Genomic DNA, 17,500 nt, shown 5'->3' on the forward strand with positions numbered 1-17,500 from the left:
AGAGCACACAAAAATTCTGAGCCAAGACGCTGAATCGTTGACTTCGTTTTCCGTTTTTTTTTTTCCAACCACTGTGGAAAGCTGCATACCATTCTCCTATATCCATCGCCAAGAAAAAGAAATGAGCCACAGACACATACTTTAGTTATATTTATCTATCTCTGACTTTTCTGGAGCTATGATAAGTATGTATGTGCGTATGTATGTGTATTTTCATGACTGCACTGATGTATAGCCACAATTTATCGTATCACGCAGTTAGAGAGGCAGCTCACGTCTTTCCCTCGGACTAAGACAAACAGTGAGAGGAGGAAGAGGAGGAGGAGGAGGAGGAGGAGGAGGAGGAGGAGGAGGAGGAGGAGGAGGAGGAGTGAAGCATCTCTGGGTTGTGAGTTCCCAGGCAGCAAAAAAAAAGAAGCGTGCAGACATCTCGTGAAGGACAATATAAAAGTCGTGTTTGGGCGAGTGCCTTCAGACGGGCTCATCCCTTCCAGTGTTTGCTCTGTGGCTATAAATGTCTCTAAATAAGGTCTGTAAACGGACGCATCGTGTTCCGAACTTGGATCCACTACGTAACTGTATCGTCAGGAAGGTAGTTGCTGCAGAGGCACATTTACGTTCATCATGAATGCTAGTGCTTTTTTTTTTTCGCCCAATCGCCTATACTATCAGGAAATAGGCGCTTTAATGGCAGTTCGCAGCATCAAGACGGCAGTTCACCAGCTCAGCAATACGCACTAGTAATTTAAAACTTTTTAATGGCCAGGCAGTGCAGCCTCTTCTAGATACGGATGATCCTCTAAGGTGTACAGCCTCGCACCGGGGGAATTTCTCGCTGTTGAGTCAATTATGTTTCAGGCAGAAATCTATGCCGGTTAAGTATGGAAATTATTTCTCAGTGAATATGGGACGTGTCTATGGCTAATATGACTTTTCTTTCTCTTTTTTTTTCTTTTTAGTGTGAAATGTAGCAAATAAAGCCCCCTTCCTCCCCCCTACACACACACACACACACACACACACACACACACACACACACACACACACACACACACACACACACACACACACACACGCACACCCACACCTCCCTCCCTTACATCAGGGCAGTAAAGATGGCTGGTGCCGGGCCGTCCAGTGTTGCCTCGAGTGTAGTCCTGATGAAGTGACACTAAAGTTCCACGCGCCAGCCGCCCGCCGCCCGACACGCCGCCCTGCCGCCCTGCTGGCTTTGATCCCATTGGCCTAGCGCCCAATTGTTTTCTTTTCTATTTCGAAAGCAAACAAAAATTCCCCCGTCGTATTGCATCGCAGTATTTTACTTCTCTATTCCCAGTATGACACAGTGACACTCGTATTTTTTGAGAAGGAAATCAAGTTATCGATCAAATTTAGTTGTGCCTTCCACTCCCAAATATCTATACAAAGTATTTTTGCATACATCCATATTTTAATTGACAATTATTCTATTTCACATTCATCAATGCTTTGTGTTCCTCCTGCTTTCCGGGTATGGCTTTTAATATTTCCTCCTGTTCTTCGTTTTGATGAAATATTTTAAAGGCGCGCTCACCCCGGCAGCGCAACCCTCCGCCCGCACGCCTTGATTACACGGTGTCGCGAGAGACGAGGCAGTGGAGCGTAAGGGCAAGGACGAGACCGTCATGCCTGTACAGCCGAGCGAGCAAAGCCTGCTTTTTCAGTACCCTATCTGTCGCCCAGCTAGACAGCCTGATGATTGCACTGAACAGTCATGAGAATTCATACCGTCACAAACATATACGCACAAACAACATAATAGGAGAGGAAGGTCTTCCCAATCTCCTCGACATATTATATCTTTCACTTCCATCTGTTCCTCTTCCGTACTAAAACATTCTCCCTCCCCTACAACACAACACATTCCCCTTTTCCTATGACACCACACTTTCCTTTTCTCGCCATGCCTTGCTAAAAGTCATCCCCCCAGTGCAACACTCCGGCTGTCGGTTTCTCTGTGTCACAGTATGGTTCCTTTCTACCTTTACGAGTATGTTACGTCAGCGTTCCCTTCCTATTTCCCTCGTAAACATCAACCCATTCTTCCTTATACCACACCACACATTGCAGCGTCTCTTTGCCACCCCACGCCTCTTTTCGTCTCCCAGCCACGCAATAACTACCTTCCCGCATTAATAATATGTTTTCCCTCTTGATCCTCTCTCCCTCAGACATCAGAGGACGGAAATGTGACTAGCAGCACTGTGACTCTACTGCCGCAGCCTGAGGACGATGGCTCCTACCTACAGTGTGTGGCAGAGACGCACGCCGCACCCGCCACCCTGGAGGACACCTGGGGGCTGACTGTCCACTGTACGTGTCCCTAGTTTACTGTATTTTAGAATTCTTAAATTTTTATTCCCCTTGAGTGTTCGCTTCGTCAGGTTATTCATATTCTTGGCGTGAGTCCCGTAAGGTTTCAGCGTCTCAGGGAACAGTTTACGATGCAGTCCAAAGATAAGTACACGAGTCTTCGTGGTCAGGACTCCGAAAAATTTACGTATCTCACTCTACGGTCAATGTCCCTGCCGTCTGTTCACATAAGAATTTACGACACAGTTCAAAGATATCTATACGAGTCGTTTCGTGGTCAGGACTCGTTTGAAAAATTAACGTGCTTCACTCTACGGTCAATTTCCCTGCAGTCTATCCACGACCTTGCTTAGCCCTCGTAGTATCACTCCTCCAGTCAAGTGTGCGAGTAGGTTACGAGCGTGTCCCCGGAACTGAAGCTAAGGAGTGAGTGCCTTGGTCGCTCTCCAGATGAAGGCGACGTTTACATCCCACTTAAAACTTTTACTTGGTTTGAAGACGTCTCTCGTGACATAAGGGTCCGTATTCATAAGCTCTCCGGCACTTCACCTCGACTGTTCCCAGAAGGCTCGAGTGGAAGCTACCAGGGATGTTTTCTCTATGCCTTGGACAGTTTGTCATGAGTTCAGCATCACTAATAGGAAGGCCACTAACGAGATCCCAGCTAGTAATCTTTGTAGCCTTTGCGAAATAATTCTAGTGAAAGTTCAAAGCGTTTAAGAATGCAAACCAAGAAGCCATCATCATCATCATCATCATCATCATCATCATCAGGTTATCATTCTTTTCCTCTCCACTTTACAACTCTACTAAAAAAAGGGAAAAGTTTTTACTGTGCATTTTCCTCCAACTCTCAGTAACACATGGGAGGGAGCACCGTAACCCGGGAAATTCTTATCAATTAGAGGACCTTTAATAAGAATTCTAATTACATAAGGAGTTGGTGGCACTTGTGTCAGGAGCAGTTGTGCGGAGATATTAGGAAGGGAAAGTTAGCACTGACTTGAGATTGGCGTGTGTGTATTCAGTGGAGAGAGAGAGAGAGAGAGAGAGAGAGAGAGAGAGAGAGAGAGAGAGAGAGAGAGAGAGAGAGAGAGAGAGAGAGAGAGAAAGAAATTTGCGCCTCATCTTATTCCCGTGTGAAGATAGTGATTAATCTGTATCTGTTACACACAAAATGCCTCTTTCCATTATTGAGTACAAATGCCACTACAACGACTGCCCTCGCCCAGGTCCACACAGCCCTGACATGGTTACCTTTGAGCAATGCCTGGAGACGGTACTGGGGCGGAGAAAGGTTCCGGTTACCCTGCTCTCTATGACGATGCCCAGGAGAGGTGTTGTGTATTATGGAAAACACAGATAATAAATAAAGTAAATTAGGTGAAATCAAATTAGCAAGAATACAATGAATTATTATATAAAACAAATAAATGTAATGAAATACATATAAAAAATACAGGAAAAGAAAGAAAAGAACAATTAAGAACATAAGAACATAAGAAATAAGGGAAGCTGCAAGAAGCGACCAGGCTTACACGTGGCAGTCCCTGTATGAAATATACCTACCTATTTCCACCTATCATCCCCATCCATAAACCCGTCTAATCTTTTCTTAAAGCCCCTAATGTCCTAGAACTAACAACATGATTACTGAGTTCGTTCCACTCATCTAACACTCTATTTGAGAACCAAATTCTTCCTATCTCTTTCCTAAACCTAAATTTTTCAATTGCTGATCCTAAGAATTTTGCTTACATCCCCTTTGTTATAACCCTTATACCACTTAAAGACTTATATCAGTTATCCTCTTAACCTACGTCTCTCTAAAGAATGTAAATTTAACAACTTCAATCTCACCTCGTAAGAAATACTCCTCATCCCCTGTATCCTTTTAGTCATTCCCCTCTGAACTGATTCTAATAGACCTATATCTTTCCTGTAATGTGGGGACCAGAACTGCACAGCGTAGTCTGGATGAGGTCTGACCAGCGCCAAGTATAACTTCAATATTACTTCAGAGCCTCTACTTTTAACACTCCTAAAAATGAATCCTAATACCCTATTTGCCCTGTTTCTGGCATCTATGCATTGTTTTCCTAGACCGAGTACAGAACTAACTACAATTGCATAAAATAAACGAATAAAGTGAAATTAACAAAAATACAATAAAAATATGCAAGACAAACAAATATAAAACAAATAAAATAAATAAATTTTCCTTGCCTAATAGGAACACCCAGCTGAAGGGAAAAGAAAAAAAAATGGCGCAATGAGCCCTACGCTAACACTTGCTACTCTTCCATGAAACAGGATCTAATAAGGTTACATTAGTCACATCAGCATTTTTGAGGAGTCCTGAAATCCTTAAGACACTGAATAAGAATGCCATAGTGGCGGAGTCCTGGTGTCCTTTCAGAGGGTGCGGTCTTAATAAGCTTCCCATCCTTCCTCGCTTCGTAATGAGACACCATCTATTTTTAGGCTTGATTTAGTACGGCAGCCTCACTGAGTTTCCATTCATGAGGCAAAGCGTTCTTATTAATGAAACACAAAAATTCAGGTGGCGTTATTTGCAGAGTTGTGGCTCACCATGAGTGACATGTCGCTTTGGAAATTTTGAAGCCTTTGTTTTAGTTTGCGACAAATGTTTTCCTCTCAACGCGTGCAGAATTATTATACATTAAAGAAGGGATCAACATGTACCTGCTCAGCCACGTATCATAACGCTGCATTATTCAGTGTTACTCGTCCAGGGAAGCCACGGATCTGGTGCTTCTTTACATAACACCAAGACGCGTACCGCACGGCCCTTGTGTCCTGCTGCACGTGTCCTCAGCTGCTACTCTGCTGATCAGGGGAGACCGCCACAAACGAAATAGAGGACGTGTTGATATAAGTTGAAGGGGAAAATTGACAATATGTAGTAGCAGCAATAGTATTGGTGGTGGTAATGGTAGTGGTAGAGGTGATGGTAGTAGTAGTAGCAGTAGTAGTAGTAGCAGTGGTGGTAGTAGTAGTAGTAGTGGTAGTAGTAGTAGTAGTAGTGGTGGTAGTAGTAGTAGTAGTAGTAGTAGCAGTAGTAGTAGTAGTAGTAGTAGTAGTAGTAGTAGTAGTAGTAGTAGTAGTAGTAGTAGTAGTAGTAGTAGTAGTAGTAGTAGTAGTAGTAGTAGTAGTAGTAGTACTGTCAACACCACCACCACCCATTACAACCACTTCCACCACCAGTAGTAGCGAGAGTGGTGGTAGTGGTGGCGGCGGTGATAGCAGTATAGTAAACTTCGTTATAATAATTGTGAATATTCCAGTATTACCGTGATATCATTTTTATCTTGCGTTACAGTTTTATAAAGCAATAATAATTACTAACAGCATGCACCACATTGCTGGCACTAATGTCAAGCGTATCATGTTAAATGTTCATACTAAATTGTACAGAATAGTTGCAATAATTTTTTGCCTTTCACCCTCTGTTCAATATTTTTATGGCTTAGGGCTAAAAATTCAATCATTTATATAAGAAAAAACATGAAAAAAACAAAAGAAACAAGAATCCATCAGGCCTACACGTGGCAGTCCCTTTATAAAACATACCTACCTATATCCACCTATCATCCCTATCCATTAATTAATCTAATCTTTTAAAAACTCCATATTGAATCTGCTCTAACAGTCTGATAACTGAGGCTATTCCATTCACCTACCACCCTGTTTTAGAGCCAATTTCTTCCTATCTCTTTAAATCTTTGCCCATCTGGTTTAATCGCACTGTTATTGATGTTAGTGTCTATATAGGTGTGTGTGTGTGTGTGTGTGTGTGTGTGTGTGAAAGAGAGAGAGAGAGAGAGAGAGAGAGAGAGAGAGAGAGAGAGAGAGAGAGAGAGAGAGAGAGAGAGAGAGAGAGAGAGAGAGAGAGAGAGAGAAAGAGAAAGAGAGTTCAGAATATGGATCTTAACGGACATCCCATCACTTCCCGTCTCTCGTCCTCTCTTCCCTCATCTACAAGTGTGGCGCATCTTCATATCCGCCCCAGCCCGCCCTTCATCTCGGCTCTCTCATTTACTACTCTTCCTCCTCCTCTTCCACTTGACATCCTGCTCGGTTTGTTCCTGATCCAGCACGCTCTTCTCTCCCTCCTCCTCTTCTAGCTATTCCTCCTCCTCCTCCTCCTCCTCCTCCTCCTCCAGATTATCACATCCTCATCCTACCATAAAGACAAGTTTGCGAAGTCTCCATCTGTTTCCTCAGTGTTTATTGCCCGGAGAGAGAGAGAGAGAGAGAGAGAGAGAGAGAGAGAGAGAGAGAGAGAGAGAGAGAGAGAGAGAGAGGGAGAGGGAGAGAGAGAGAGAGAGAGAGAGAGAGAGAGAGAGAGAGAGAGAGAGAGAGAGAGAGAGAGAGAGAGAGAGAGAGAGAGAGAGAGAGAGAGAGAGAGAGAGAGAGAGAGAGAGAGAGAGTCCGTCTAATTCTAATGCAGAGCTCAAGTTTCCATTCATGTATTTGCCGCAACTTTCCTTCCCCAAGACGACGGAGGGCGGAGGTGGAGGCGCGTTAAGCAAACCTTCACCCGCACCTCTGCACCCCCACCTATCTCTCTCTCTCTCTCTCTCTCTCTCTCTCTCTCTCTCTCTCTCTCTCTCTCTCTCTCTCTCTCTCTCTCTCTCTCTCTCTCTCTCTCTCTCTCTCCCCCTGAATGTTCATTGCTCCAGAACATTAATTTACAGCCTCACTTCTCACACTCCATCAGCAGATGTAATTAAGTACGTGAGAACATTACCTCGAGGCGGCACTTAATCCATAACTGGCACCGTAGCACACACGCAAACACCTCCTTTGCCCACCTTCTTTAGTCTTCCGCCTCCTTCCGTCTCCCTCAAGGCTGGGAACAAAGTGTAATAGAATGTCATATCGTGGGATTGAGAGCACAACACTGGCGGCACTAAATCCGAGGTGTAGACTTGGCCAACTGTTGTTTTGAGTTATGCCGTCTCTTAACGCCACCGAGGAATGGAGTGCGGGAATGGACGGGGCGGCACGCCAGTGTCTCTGGTTCCAGGGCGTCCCCTTTCTGCTGTCATTACGCTCGTCCCATCCGTCATAACATTAGTGGGTTTCTTTTGTCGCGTTATACAAAAGGTGCAAAATATGAATGTTTTCCTCATCAGTCCTTCCTAAATAGGTCACTGAAAAGACTGAATTCTTTCTTTTTTTCACCTATATTATATCGCCGCTTTAGTCATGCCCTGCGGCTGCATCTCCGACAAAAGCCTTTCGGAGTCACGGCCTTGGAATATGTGGGGTCCGGAGGGATTTCAATGGGAGACAGGCAATTTCTTGGGCTTCTTTCAAATGCTCGCTCCCTTCACAGACGTACCCAAGGCATCTGCCAGGTTCGGGTCCTCACTCAACGCCCATAACATCAAGGAGGGTGACGACGTATATTTCGAGTGCTCCATAAAGGCCAACCCTCGAGCCACCGTGGTGTCCTGGAGCCACAATGTAAGTCCCACACTCTCATGGCGGGAGACTCCATTCTAAATGTAAGGGAAACATGTTGGTGTTCCTTATGATAATAGCAGTGACTGAATGTAACGTTTTGTCCAGATTCACCATCAAGTAATTCTGCAAACATTAACTACTGCCATCCCATCACCACATGAACGGGTATTTCATGTGCCGTGGTGGTGATTCAATGTAGCGTGTCGTCTAGTCATTACCAGACGGCTAGGCAAGCATTAACTACTGTATTCCAATCACCACTTTCACGCCTCTTCTATGCCATGCCGATGTAGAGCAACGAGCTGGTGCACAACGTGTCTGCCGGGGTGATCATCAGCAACCAGAGTCTCGTGATGCAGCGGGTGGCGAGGGCCCAGGCTGGCCACTATGCCTGCCACGCGCGCAATGTGGTGGGCCTTGGCACCTCCAACACCCTCACGCTGGATGTCAAGTGTGAGTCCCGACCACTATGCTGGAAGTAACACTCCATGCATGAGTTAATTTGCTGTCCACCACTAATCGTTCCTAATTGGCTTCCGGTGTTTATACTCAACACAGGACACTCTGTTGTTTTTAATGAGTTGAGCATGGCCCTTCCCCTCCCCCTTCCTAGATGCCCCTGTATGCTCGCCGGGCCAAATCACCACTTATGCCGTGGCCCGCTACGAGGACGCCGAGGTGAGCTGCTCCGTGGACGCGAATCCTGAGCAGCACACCTTCCGCTGGACGTTCAACAACACCGCAGACACCATTGACGTTCCGGGCAGCCACTTCAGCACCTCCAGCGGCCACAGCGTCATCACTTACACGCCCATGACGGAGCTGGACTACGGCACGCTGCTCTGCTGGTCCACTAACGACATCGGCAGCCAGAGGGAGCCCTGCGTCTTCCACATCGTTCCGGCAGGTCAGTCACCAAGCAAGTTAGCGAATCAGATGTATGTTCAGTCAGGCAGGCAGAGAGTTAGCGAGTCAGGCAAGCAAGGAAACAGGAATTTAGTTATTCACTCAGGCAAGCAGATAGTAAAAAATATAGTCAGTCAGTTAAGCAAGCAAGCAGGCAGTTGTAAATACTGTTAGTCACTCAGAGAGTCAAGCAGGCAGTCAAGAATTCAGTCAGTAAGTCAAACAAGCACGCAAGCAGTCAGGAATTTAGTCAGTCATTCAGACAGTCACGCAGACAGCCCTGGTTTCAGGCAACGACTGGCTGAACATGACAATGATAATGTTATATCGATGATGTTATCAATGTCATCGATAGGCAGGTAGGCAAGCAGGCAGGCAGGTCGGTAAGGAAGAACGCTGAAGAAGATTAATTATTTATTTATTGGCCATGATGACCTCGCATTTCATATTCGCTTAATTTGGAGAGCTGCTTTTATCATTACCATTATTATTATTATTATTATTATTATTATTATTATTATTATTATTATTATTATTATTATTATTACTATTATTATTTATCACCATCACCACCACCACCACCACCACCACAACCACCACCACCACCACCATCATCATCATCATCATCATCATCATCATCATTCCGGGGAACTCGTACACTGGAGCCACGAAGGAGGAATCCCGCCTCTGCATTCCCCGCGCGTTAGTTCAAGGCGAGTGAGATCGAAGGAGCGAAGGGAGTGGGAATCCCCTCCTGTGTGTTTTCAGTCTTGTGATGAGACGAAGCGTTATGTAGACGCCTGGCTCAGATATTCACCTTTAAGGGGATGTCAGTCAGGTAGATGGATATACCTAAGTAGATTATTATTATTATTATTATTTTTATTATTATTATTATTATTATTATTATTATTATTATTATTATTATTATTATTATTATTATTATTATCATTATTATTATTATTAGTAGTAGTAGTAGTAGTAATATTAGTAGTAGTAGTAGTAGTAGTAGTAGTAGTAGTAGGAGTAGTTATTATTATCATCATTATTATTATTATTATTATTATTATTATTATTATTATTATTATTACTATTATTATTATTATTATTGTTATTATCATTATTATTATTATTATTATTATTATTGTTGTTATTACTATCATTATTATTATTATTATTATTATTATTATCATTATTATTATTATTTTTATTGTTGTTATCATTACTGCGGTTGTTGTTGCTATTTTCATTAAAAAAAATTTTCCCAGAGATGCATTAGTTTATATGTAATCTGTGAAGGCAAGCCCGAGCCACCTGGAAACTGTTCGGTGTTCGACGGCACAAGGACCTCAGTGCGGGTGCGGTGCGCGGCGGGGAGCAGCGGAGGTCTCCAGCAGACATTCACGCTGCACGCCAGTCTGCAGGGAAGCCTCCACGTCCTCAACCTGACGGCGGACTCCACTCCAGACTTTCTAGTACGTCACACCACCGCAACTTATGCTTCTAATATGTTTTCATTTTCCCTCTACTTCCCCCTAATGTTTGTGATAAGCTTTCATCTCTGACACAGAGACCACACTGCCCGCCCGGATACAAGCAATAGTGAACAATACGCCATGTTTATTCATTTGTTGCATATATGCATTTTGTTTTTTCTATTTATGCATTTGTTTTTGAATACGTGCACTTTAATCAAGTATTCAACTCCACGCGGCAGGTAGGCGGGCTGCAGGAGGGGGGCCAGTACCAGCTGGAGGTGCGGGCGGTAAATGAGCGAGGCCGCAGCACTGCCGCCCATCTCACTCTCACCAGCGCGCCTAACGGCTCTGCTTACCATCTGCACGGTCAGTAAAACTCCGCAGACAACACGGGAGCGAAATTACCTGCCATTTGTCAGTGAAGAGCTGCCCTATAATACAGTATATCCACTTTGTGTGATCCATATATAAAAACACGGCTCAGGAATCAATACTTTAGGAACTCCTCTGCACGATTAAAGTTATTCCTGACGGAGAACACATTGGCAGACGGGCCCTTGGAGGCGGAGGTGCGCGATGGTGGACAGACAGCGGCCGGCCCGAGTACAGGCACGACGGGCATCAGCAGCAGCAGTGGCAGCGGGAACTCTAGCCTGGACGCCCTTCAGCTGCCTAACTTTATTCTGGGCGTATTGGGCGCGGGGTCTGGCCTGCTGCTGCTTCTTATCCTCCTCCTGCTGCTTCTCACGCTCCGCCACAAAAGGCTTCTGCCGCCTCGCCTTCAGGCAGAGCGTCAGCTCCACGTCAGAAGGGAGACAGAGACGAGGTGTGGCCCGGAGTCTCTGCCCACGACGCCTGACCATGACACCACCTGTCTAGAGAGAGACTTGCAGGTGTGTGTACGAGTATGTATGCATATGGTATGTGTGGCTGTGGGTAGGAGAGAGAGAGAGAGAGAGAGAGAGAGAGAGAGAGAGAGAGAGTTATATATACAGAATGTACTGTAACTATGGCCAAACAAATGCAGCGCTGACAGATGCATCACCGCCAGCCCAATACAAACAGAGGGTTATAATGATAAAATAAAAATAATGCAAAAAAATGGAGAGGATCGTTTTCCAGTATACGAGTACATTGGTTGGTGAGCAATTATATGTGACGAGCGGTCCAATTATTTGCAATGTTTCTACCCTCACCAATAATGCTTTGCTCTTTTTAGTTTCCATTTGTTATCATTAGCGGCAGTGGTGGTGGTCGTGGTGGTGGTGGTGATGGTGGTGGTGGTGGTGGTGGTGGTGGTGTTGTGGTGGTGGTGGTGGTGGTGGTGGTGGTGGTGGTGGTGGTGTGATGATGGTAATGGTGAGGTAGTAAAAGTAGTAGTAGTAGTAGTAGTAGTAGTAGTAGTAGTAGTAGTAGTAGTAGTAGTAGTAGTAGTAGTAATAGTAGTAGTAGTAGTAGTAGTAGTAGTGGTAGTAGTAGATGTAGTAGTAGTTCAATTCAATATTCTTTATTCACACAAGATGTGTACACAAACTAAAATACATACTAAAACTAAAAGAAAGAAAAACATTTCATTTAATTATTAAAAAAAAAGACATAAATTTATACTAAATTAGACAATATCATACTGAATCCGACGTCACTCGGTGCACAAAGCATCAATCAACATCTTAGTTTCCCTTACATCTAAGATTGTGGTATCACATCTATCCCTCATCAAACACAATTCACGAATTTGTGCACCAGTCCGTGCAAGTTCGTACTGGTCACACTGCAGCTGCGTCCAAACCTTATTGATGTCTCCAATATTCATATTAAATTTGTATGAAAGATATCTTACATTACTGCCCATTATTGAATGTCTTCCATAAACCCCCATTCTTCCTATTGTTCTTATAACCATATTGTCTGATGTTAATATTTGGTTTATAAAAGCAATCTCCCGTTTTGCGAACCACATTTCTGGGGGCATAACATTAGCAATGTGAGGAAGCAGACTACAGTGTGTGGTCCAGGGCAGCTTCCACACTCGACGCACTGCAACCCTCCACGCTCGGTACACCGCTTCCATGCTACCATCACACACATTTAAAAGTTGACTACCATAAAAACTAGAACAATATTTAAAAAACAAAGTATTTCTTACATGTGACAGTCCACCCTTAAAACGGGATAAAAATGAATTACATTGTCGATAAAAATCAGTCACACATTTAGAAGTATCACATTTAAAAATATTTCTTCCTAAAACATTTCCCAGGTGTACAATTTCCTCCATAATATCAATAGTTTTACCATTAATTTCTACATTAGGAATTATATTACTTCTTTTATTACCGTGGAAAACTATTAATTTGCTTTTCTTTTCGTTATACACAATGTCATATCTCGATGCATAATCTACACAGATGCTTATCATCTTCTTGAGAGCAAAAACACTTGGTGCTAGACCTTTTAGGTCATCAGCAAACCCGAAGGCTCCTGCATAGGTGCCACCCATGTAGCAGCCAACGCCAGAGTCTCGCAATTCCGTGAGTAACCCGTCTACATAAACACAATACAGTATAGGAGAGATCACACCACCTTGTTTGACTCCATTACTCACTTCAAATGTACTAGACAGTAAGTCATTCCATCTTACGCTTAGTTTTTGATTTACGTACATGTTTAACAATAATCTACATATAAGAGGACATACATTACGTTTCAATAGAATATCAAATAATTTGCAATAATTAACTCTGTCGAAAGCCTTGCTTGCATCTAAAGTAAACCCATAAACAGTTGTACCTTTAGATACATAATAAGACACAGTTTCTCTCACCATTGCTGTACACATAGTAGAGGATGTTCCTTCTTTGAACCCAAACTGCAAATCATTGGTCAATAGTTTATCCCTTTCTCTCATCAATACAATATTATCCAGTATTTTACTCATCAAACTACTAAGAGTAATCGCTCTGTAATTTTCACTGGTATTAAGATTTGCCCAACGACCTTTAGGAAGCGGTATCATAACCCCTTTCATCATGCTGTGGGGAGAGAAACCGTGCCTCAACATGGCTGAAAACAGTACAGACAAGTGTCCGTATAACACATCACCAGCATGTATGAGATGGTCAGACATCAGGTCACCCTCACCTTCTCCCTTTCCAGGCCTCACTCTCCGCAGTGCTTGACGCACCTCATCAGGCGTAATCAAGAGTATACTTTCATTACTATTTTTCTGACAAGAAATTACACTGTTGATGGCAGATTTTAAGCTATCCATCTCATTTGTATCGTATGAGGTACTGTTGTAAAGCTCTTCAAACTTTCCTTTAAATAAATCAGCTATATCTTTAGGACAATGTTTTCCATCAACTGCCTTAGGCGTTTTTTTCTTCTGTTTTCCCTTGTTTCTTACAGATCTCCAAAACTGTCTACCAGAAGCACTAGCCTGCAAACTCTCAGCTAATTTCTCTGTAGTTATTAACTCTTCTTGCTTTATAACCATCTTGCGTGCTTGGTGATAACATTTACGTGTTGTACGGCGTATTTCGGCAATGAGACCTTGCTGAGGTCGTTCACTGTCTACCCATAACCTGTGCCAAAACAAAGCAGTGCGAAAATAACCCTCAACACAATCATTCCAGCCTGGCACAATTTTCTTAACTCTCCCACAATTTGTCCTTGGTATACACTCTTTACTTGCCTTTATAAGTGCATTGGTGATATGATCATAAAATGCTGCTATTTCCATTTCATGCTGGGTGCACATATTATTTCTACACATTAACATATCTTCCGGTAGGGGAACATTTAACAGATATCCAGTGACTAACTCTTTATACCTTAATATATCCTCAGTATTTGCCTTATGCCAACATATGCGCTCGAAGGTCTCATGCTCAATATTTTCCACATTATAAGAAATAGTAACATCTAAAACACACTTTATAGCTATATGGTCTGATGGATTGTTTACAGAATCAATAGTAGTATAAGTCTGAAGGAAGTTAGATATATTGTCTGATATCAAAAAATGATCTATCAGGGATTTAAAATTATTTCCTTTACTGCAATAAGTATAAGCAACTGTGGATAAGGCATCATTATCACAACAATAAAACCTGTACTCATCGATAAATTTAACAAAGGCCCGTGTCTGGGGCGTAACACGGCTAAAATCAGTATTAAAATCACCACCTACTAATATAAAATCTATATCATTACTAAGACTAAGAACTGCTATATCACTCAGTATATTTACATATTCATTCACATTTTGGTCACTTCTTTGATCATCACAGGGCATATATACACATATCACCAAACCCGTTTGTTCTGGTAAATGAACTCGAACAGCACACAATCGTTTGGATTCATAAGGTACAGGAGTGACACGAAACCGCTTGGAGTCACGCCACAGGATGGCTGCTCCGCCGTGCGGCCTACCCCGCACCAGCCGACCCTCCTCCATGGCGCTGACCCCGTGCACATTCACACCCTCACCCACTCCATAAAACCAATCAAGCTGACTCATAAACAAACCATGCTCCTGGATTAAAAAAAAATCACTTTGATTATAAAGCTCACTTAGGAACGGTGCCCTTAAATCATCTGCATATTCACAATTATATGAAACACACGTTAAATTTCTACTGTCTTCCATTTTCATGAAATTGTACAAAAACATTAATTCCTATTTCTCCACTTTTCAACACAAACGCCTTGAGGCCAAATATCAGGTGACAACACTTTAATTTTGTCTCCCACAGAAACTGATAGCTTATATGATTTAAATATGGAATGTTCATTAGATACTAACTGCAATTCAAAATCATTGATTCCCTTGTCTCTTATATAATCCTTTATAACCTGATCATCAGTGTTACTCACAACTCGCGAGAGAAAAAAATCCCTCCTTGGGGGTGGCGCGCCCTTAAACATGTAGTGGTAATAGTGGTAGTGGTAGTAGTAGTAGTAGTAGTAGTAGTAGTAGTAGTAGTAGTAGTAGTAGTAGTAGTAGTAGTAGTAGTAGTTGTTGTTGTTGTTGTTGTTGTTCTTGTTGTTGTTGTTGTTGCTGTTGTTGCTGTTGCTGTTGCTGTTGATGTTGTTGCTGTTGCTGCTGCTGTTGTTGTTGTTGTACTGTTAGCATTTTTACGAGAATGCTGTTGTTGTTAATGGTGGTGGTGGGGGTGGTGGTGGTAAGAACTAAACCAAGGGTCAAGTTTATCCTCCCCTTAGTTTTTGATTGAGAAACACACGGAGGCAGAGAATGAACCTCAGTTGTGTGTGTGTGTGTGTGTGTGTGTAAGTTATCAAAGTTTCTTCCATACTTCCGGTCGCTACACTTGTGTCAGTTCCCTGCTCCTGATTCGAATTAGGGCAAGTCTGACGTCTGCTGTCTGAAGTTCGACACCCTTGCGATAAACTCACCACATCCCATGCATGATGGAAACAGTCCTGGTTTCAGGCAATGGATGGCTGAACATGACAACGATAATGTTATATCGATGATGTTATCAATGTCATCGATAGATAGTCAACTCAAACCGATGCTGACTAGCCTTGCTAATGGGTGTCTGGTATTTTGGTATATGATATTTTTAGCCACAACAGGTGCTTTACGGAACTTTGGATCGCTCGAGCTCCATTCCGTTTTACAATTAATTTAGTTTGAAAACTGTAATATGAGGCCAATTCGTAACTCCGATTTGACCGAGACGATCGACAATCAACATAAATAATTTCTCACATGAGCGTACTGTTCGGTTCCCAGAAACCTTTTCCATAGTACCGAAAATACCTATTCCACAACTAAAATTGCAAGTATAATACCGAAATTTGCATTTTCCAATGGCAGTATTGTCTCAGCTAAACGGAACACTTCTATCAGGATAAAATAAATTTTGACACAGGTCCGGATTCCAATCAGCCTCACACCAGCCACTCATTGTGCTGAATATCAGCACAGATTTAGATCTACGTACCTTTTCTGCCTCATTTGACTGAGACAAATCTCATCTCGCTTTGCCAGGTGGAGGCTGAGAGCGACGCAGACCCCGATGTAATCCCACTGCAGACCTCCTGCCGCGGCTGTGAGATGGAAGCGGCCCCCGCGGCGACGCTCTTACCACCTCACCGATACTCCTACGCTGCCCTGCCCTCCACGGTCAGTGCTGCCCTCATGGGTCCCACGCAGGCTCACCAGTGTCTTGGTGAGGTATGTACTCTTTTCCACATTTGTACTGCTGTGTGATACTGTATGTTCCCTCCCGCAGATGAGTAGCCCCAAGTACAGCGGGATGGGGGCGCCGCCGTGCAGCCAGGGAGGTGAGTGTCCAGCACAGCAGCAGAGGCCTCACCCCGTCCACCACCAGCAGCACCCCTGTCTCCACGACCCTTCGTTATCCTCCACACTGCCTAGGCGGAGTCCTCTCGCCCCTGCTGCTCTCCAGAGTCGCTGTGCTTCCATTATTAACCTGCCACAGCTGCCTTTCCTGGCCGTGGAGGCGGTGGGGCCCCCGCCCAGGCAGTACCTTGCCACTGATAAAAAGCGAGTGTCTTTCGCAAGTCCACCAAACTTTGAGGAAGACGCTCCCAGTACGCCGCTGCTCAGGAAGGGCGACTCCTCCGTGTGACGAAAAATTTCACGAGTTAGTGTACCGAGTGGTGGCGCTAATCCTTCCAGGCCTGAGAAACTGTGAAGTTCAGGGTGGCGACACGCTTCGTGTAACAATCTGCGTTATGACGTGAACGCTGCAGTGGCCACGTGAAAATGTGTGCACGAGTCACCGGGTACGTCCCTCCGAATAAACTTACTTGGAATGTTTTAAATCGACAATAAGTTGGTGAAGTGGTTGCTCTGCAGCAGATCCTCCACATGGACCAGCCCAATCACCGCCGTGCCTTTCCCCTCGTACTGACTTCCTATATCAGTGTTCGTGTGTCTGTGTCTTTTTATCATCTCTCCACCCACACCTATCCACTGCAAGGCTCCCGCGCTACACCCTCATGTCGCCTACGCCATCATATATATATATATATATATATATATATATATATATATATATATATATATATATATATATATATATATATATATATATATATATATATATATATATATATATATATATATATATATATATATATATATATATATATATATAAACACACACACACACACACACACACACACACACACGAACCTAAATCTCTTACGTGGTCTACATGGTTCTCATCCTGCCGAACACAAAGGACAATAAACCTAATAAACAAAG

General features: G+C 43.4%; 1 protein-coding gene across 1 annotated transcript in view; it reads left to right on the forward strand.

Moving 5' to 3' along the window:
* The window catches only part of LOC135109815 (nephrin-like), a 113,459-nt gene extending 96,278 nt beyond the window's left edge, over positions 1–17,181 (forward strand). Inside the window, exons 7-15 of the mRNA XM_064021536.1 lie at positions 2,211–2,352; positions 7,718–7,848; positions 8,142–8,301; positions 8,462–8,755; positions 10,054–10,229; positions 10,472–10,598; positions 10,782–11,125; positions 16,255–16,389; positions 16,499–17,181. Of these exons, the coding sequence (XP_063877606.1) occupies positions 2,211–2,352; positions 7,718–7,848; positions 8,142–8,301; positions 8,462–8,755; positions 10,054–10,229; positions 10,472–10,598; positions 10,782–11,125; positions 16,255–16,389; positions 16,499–16,858 (1,869 nt within the window). The 3' untranslated portion in view covers positions 16,859–17,181. The remainder of the gene's footprint in view (positions 1–2,210; positions 2,353–7,717; positions 7,849–8,141; positions 8,302–8,461; positions 8,756–10,053; positions 10,230–10,471; positions 10,599–10,781; positions 11,126–16,254; positions 16,390–16,498) is intronic.
* Positions 17,182–17,500: the final 319 nt, after the last annotated feature.

Source organism: Scylla paramamosain, chromosome 2 (genome assembly GCF_035594125.1).
Source record: "Scylla paramamosain isolate STU-SP2022 chromosome 2, ASM3559412v1, whole genome shotgun sequence".
Lineage (NCBI taxonomy): Eukaryota > Metazoa > Arthropoda > Malacostraca > Decapoda > Portunidae > Scylla > Scylla paramamosain.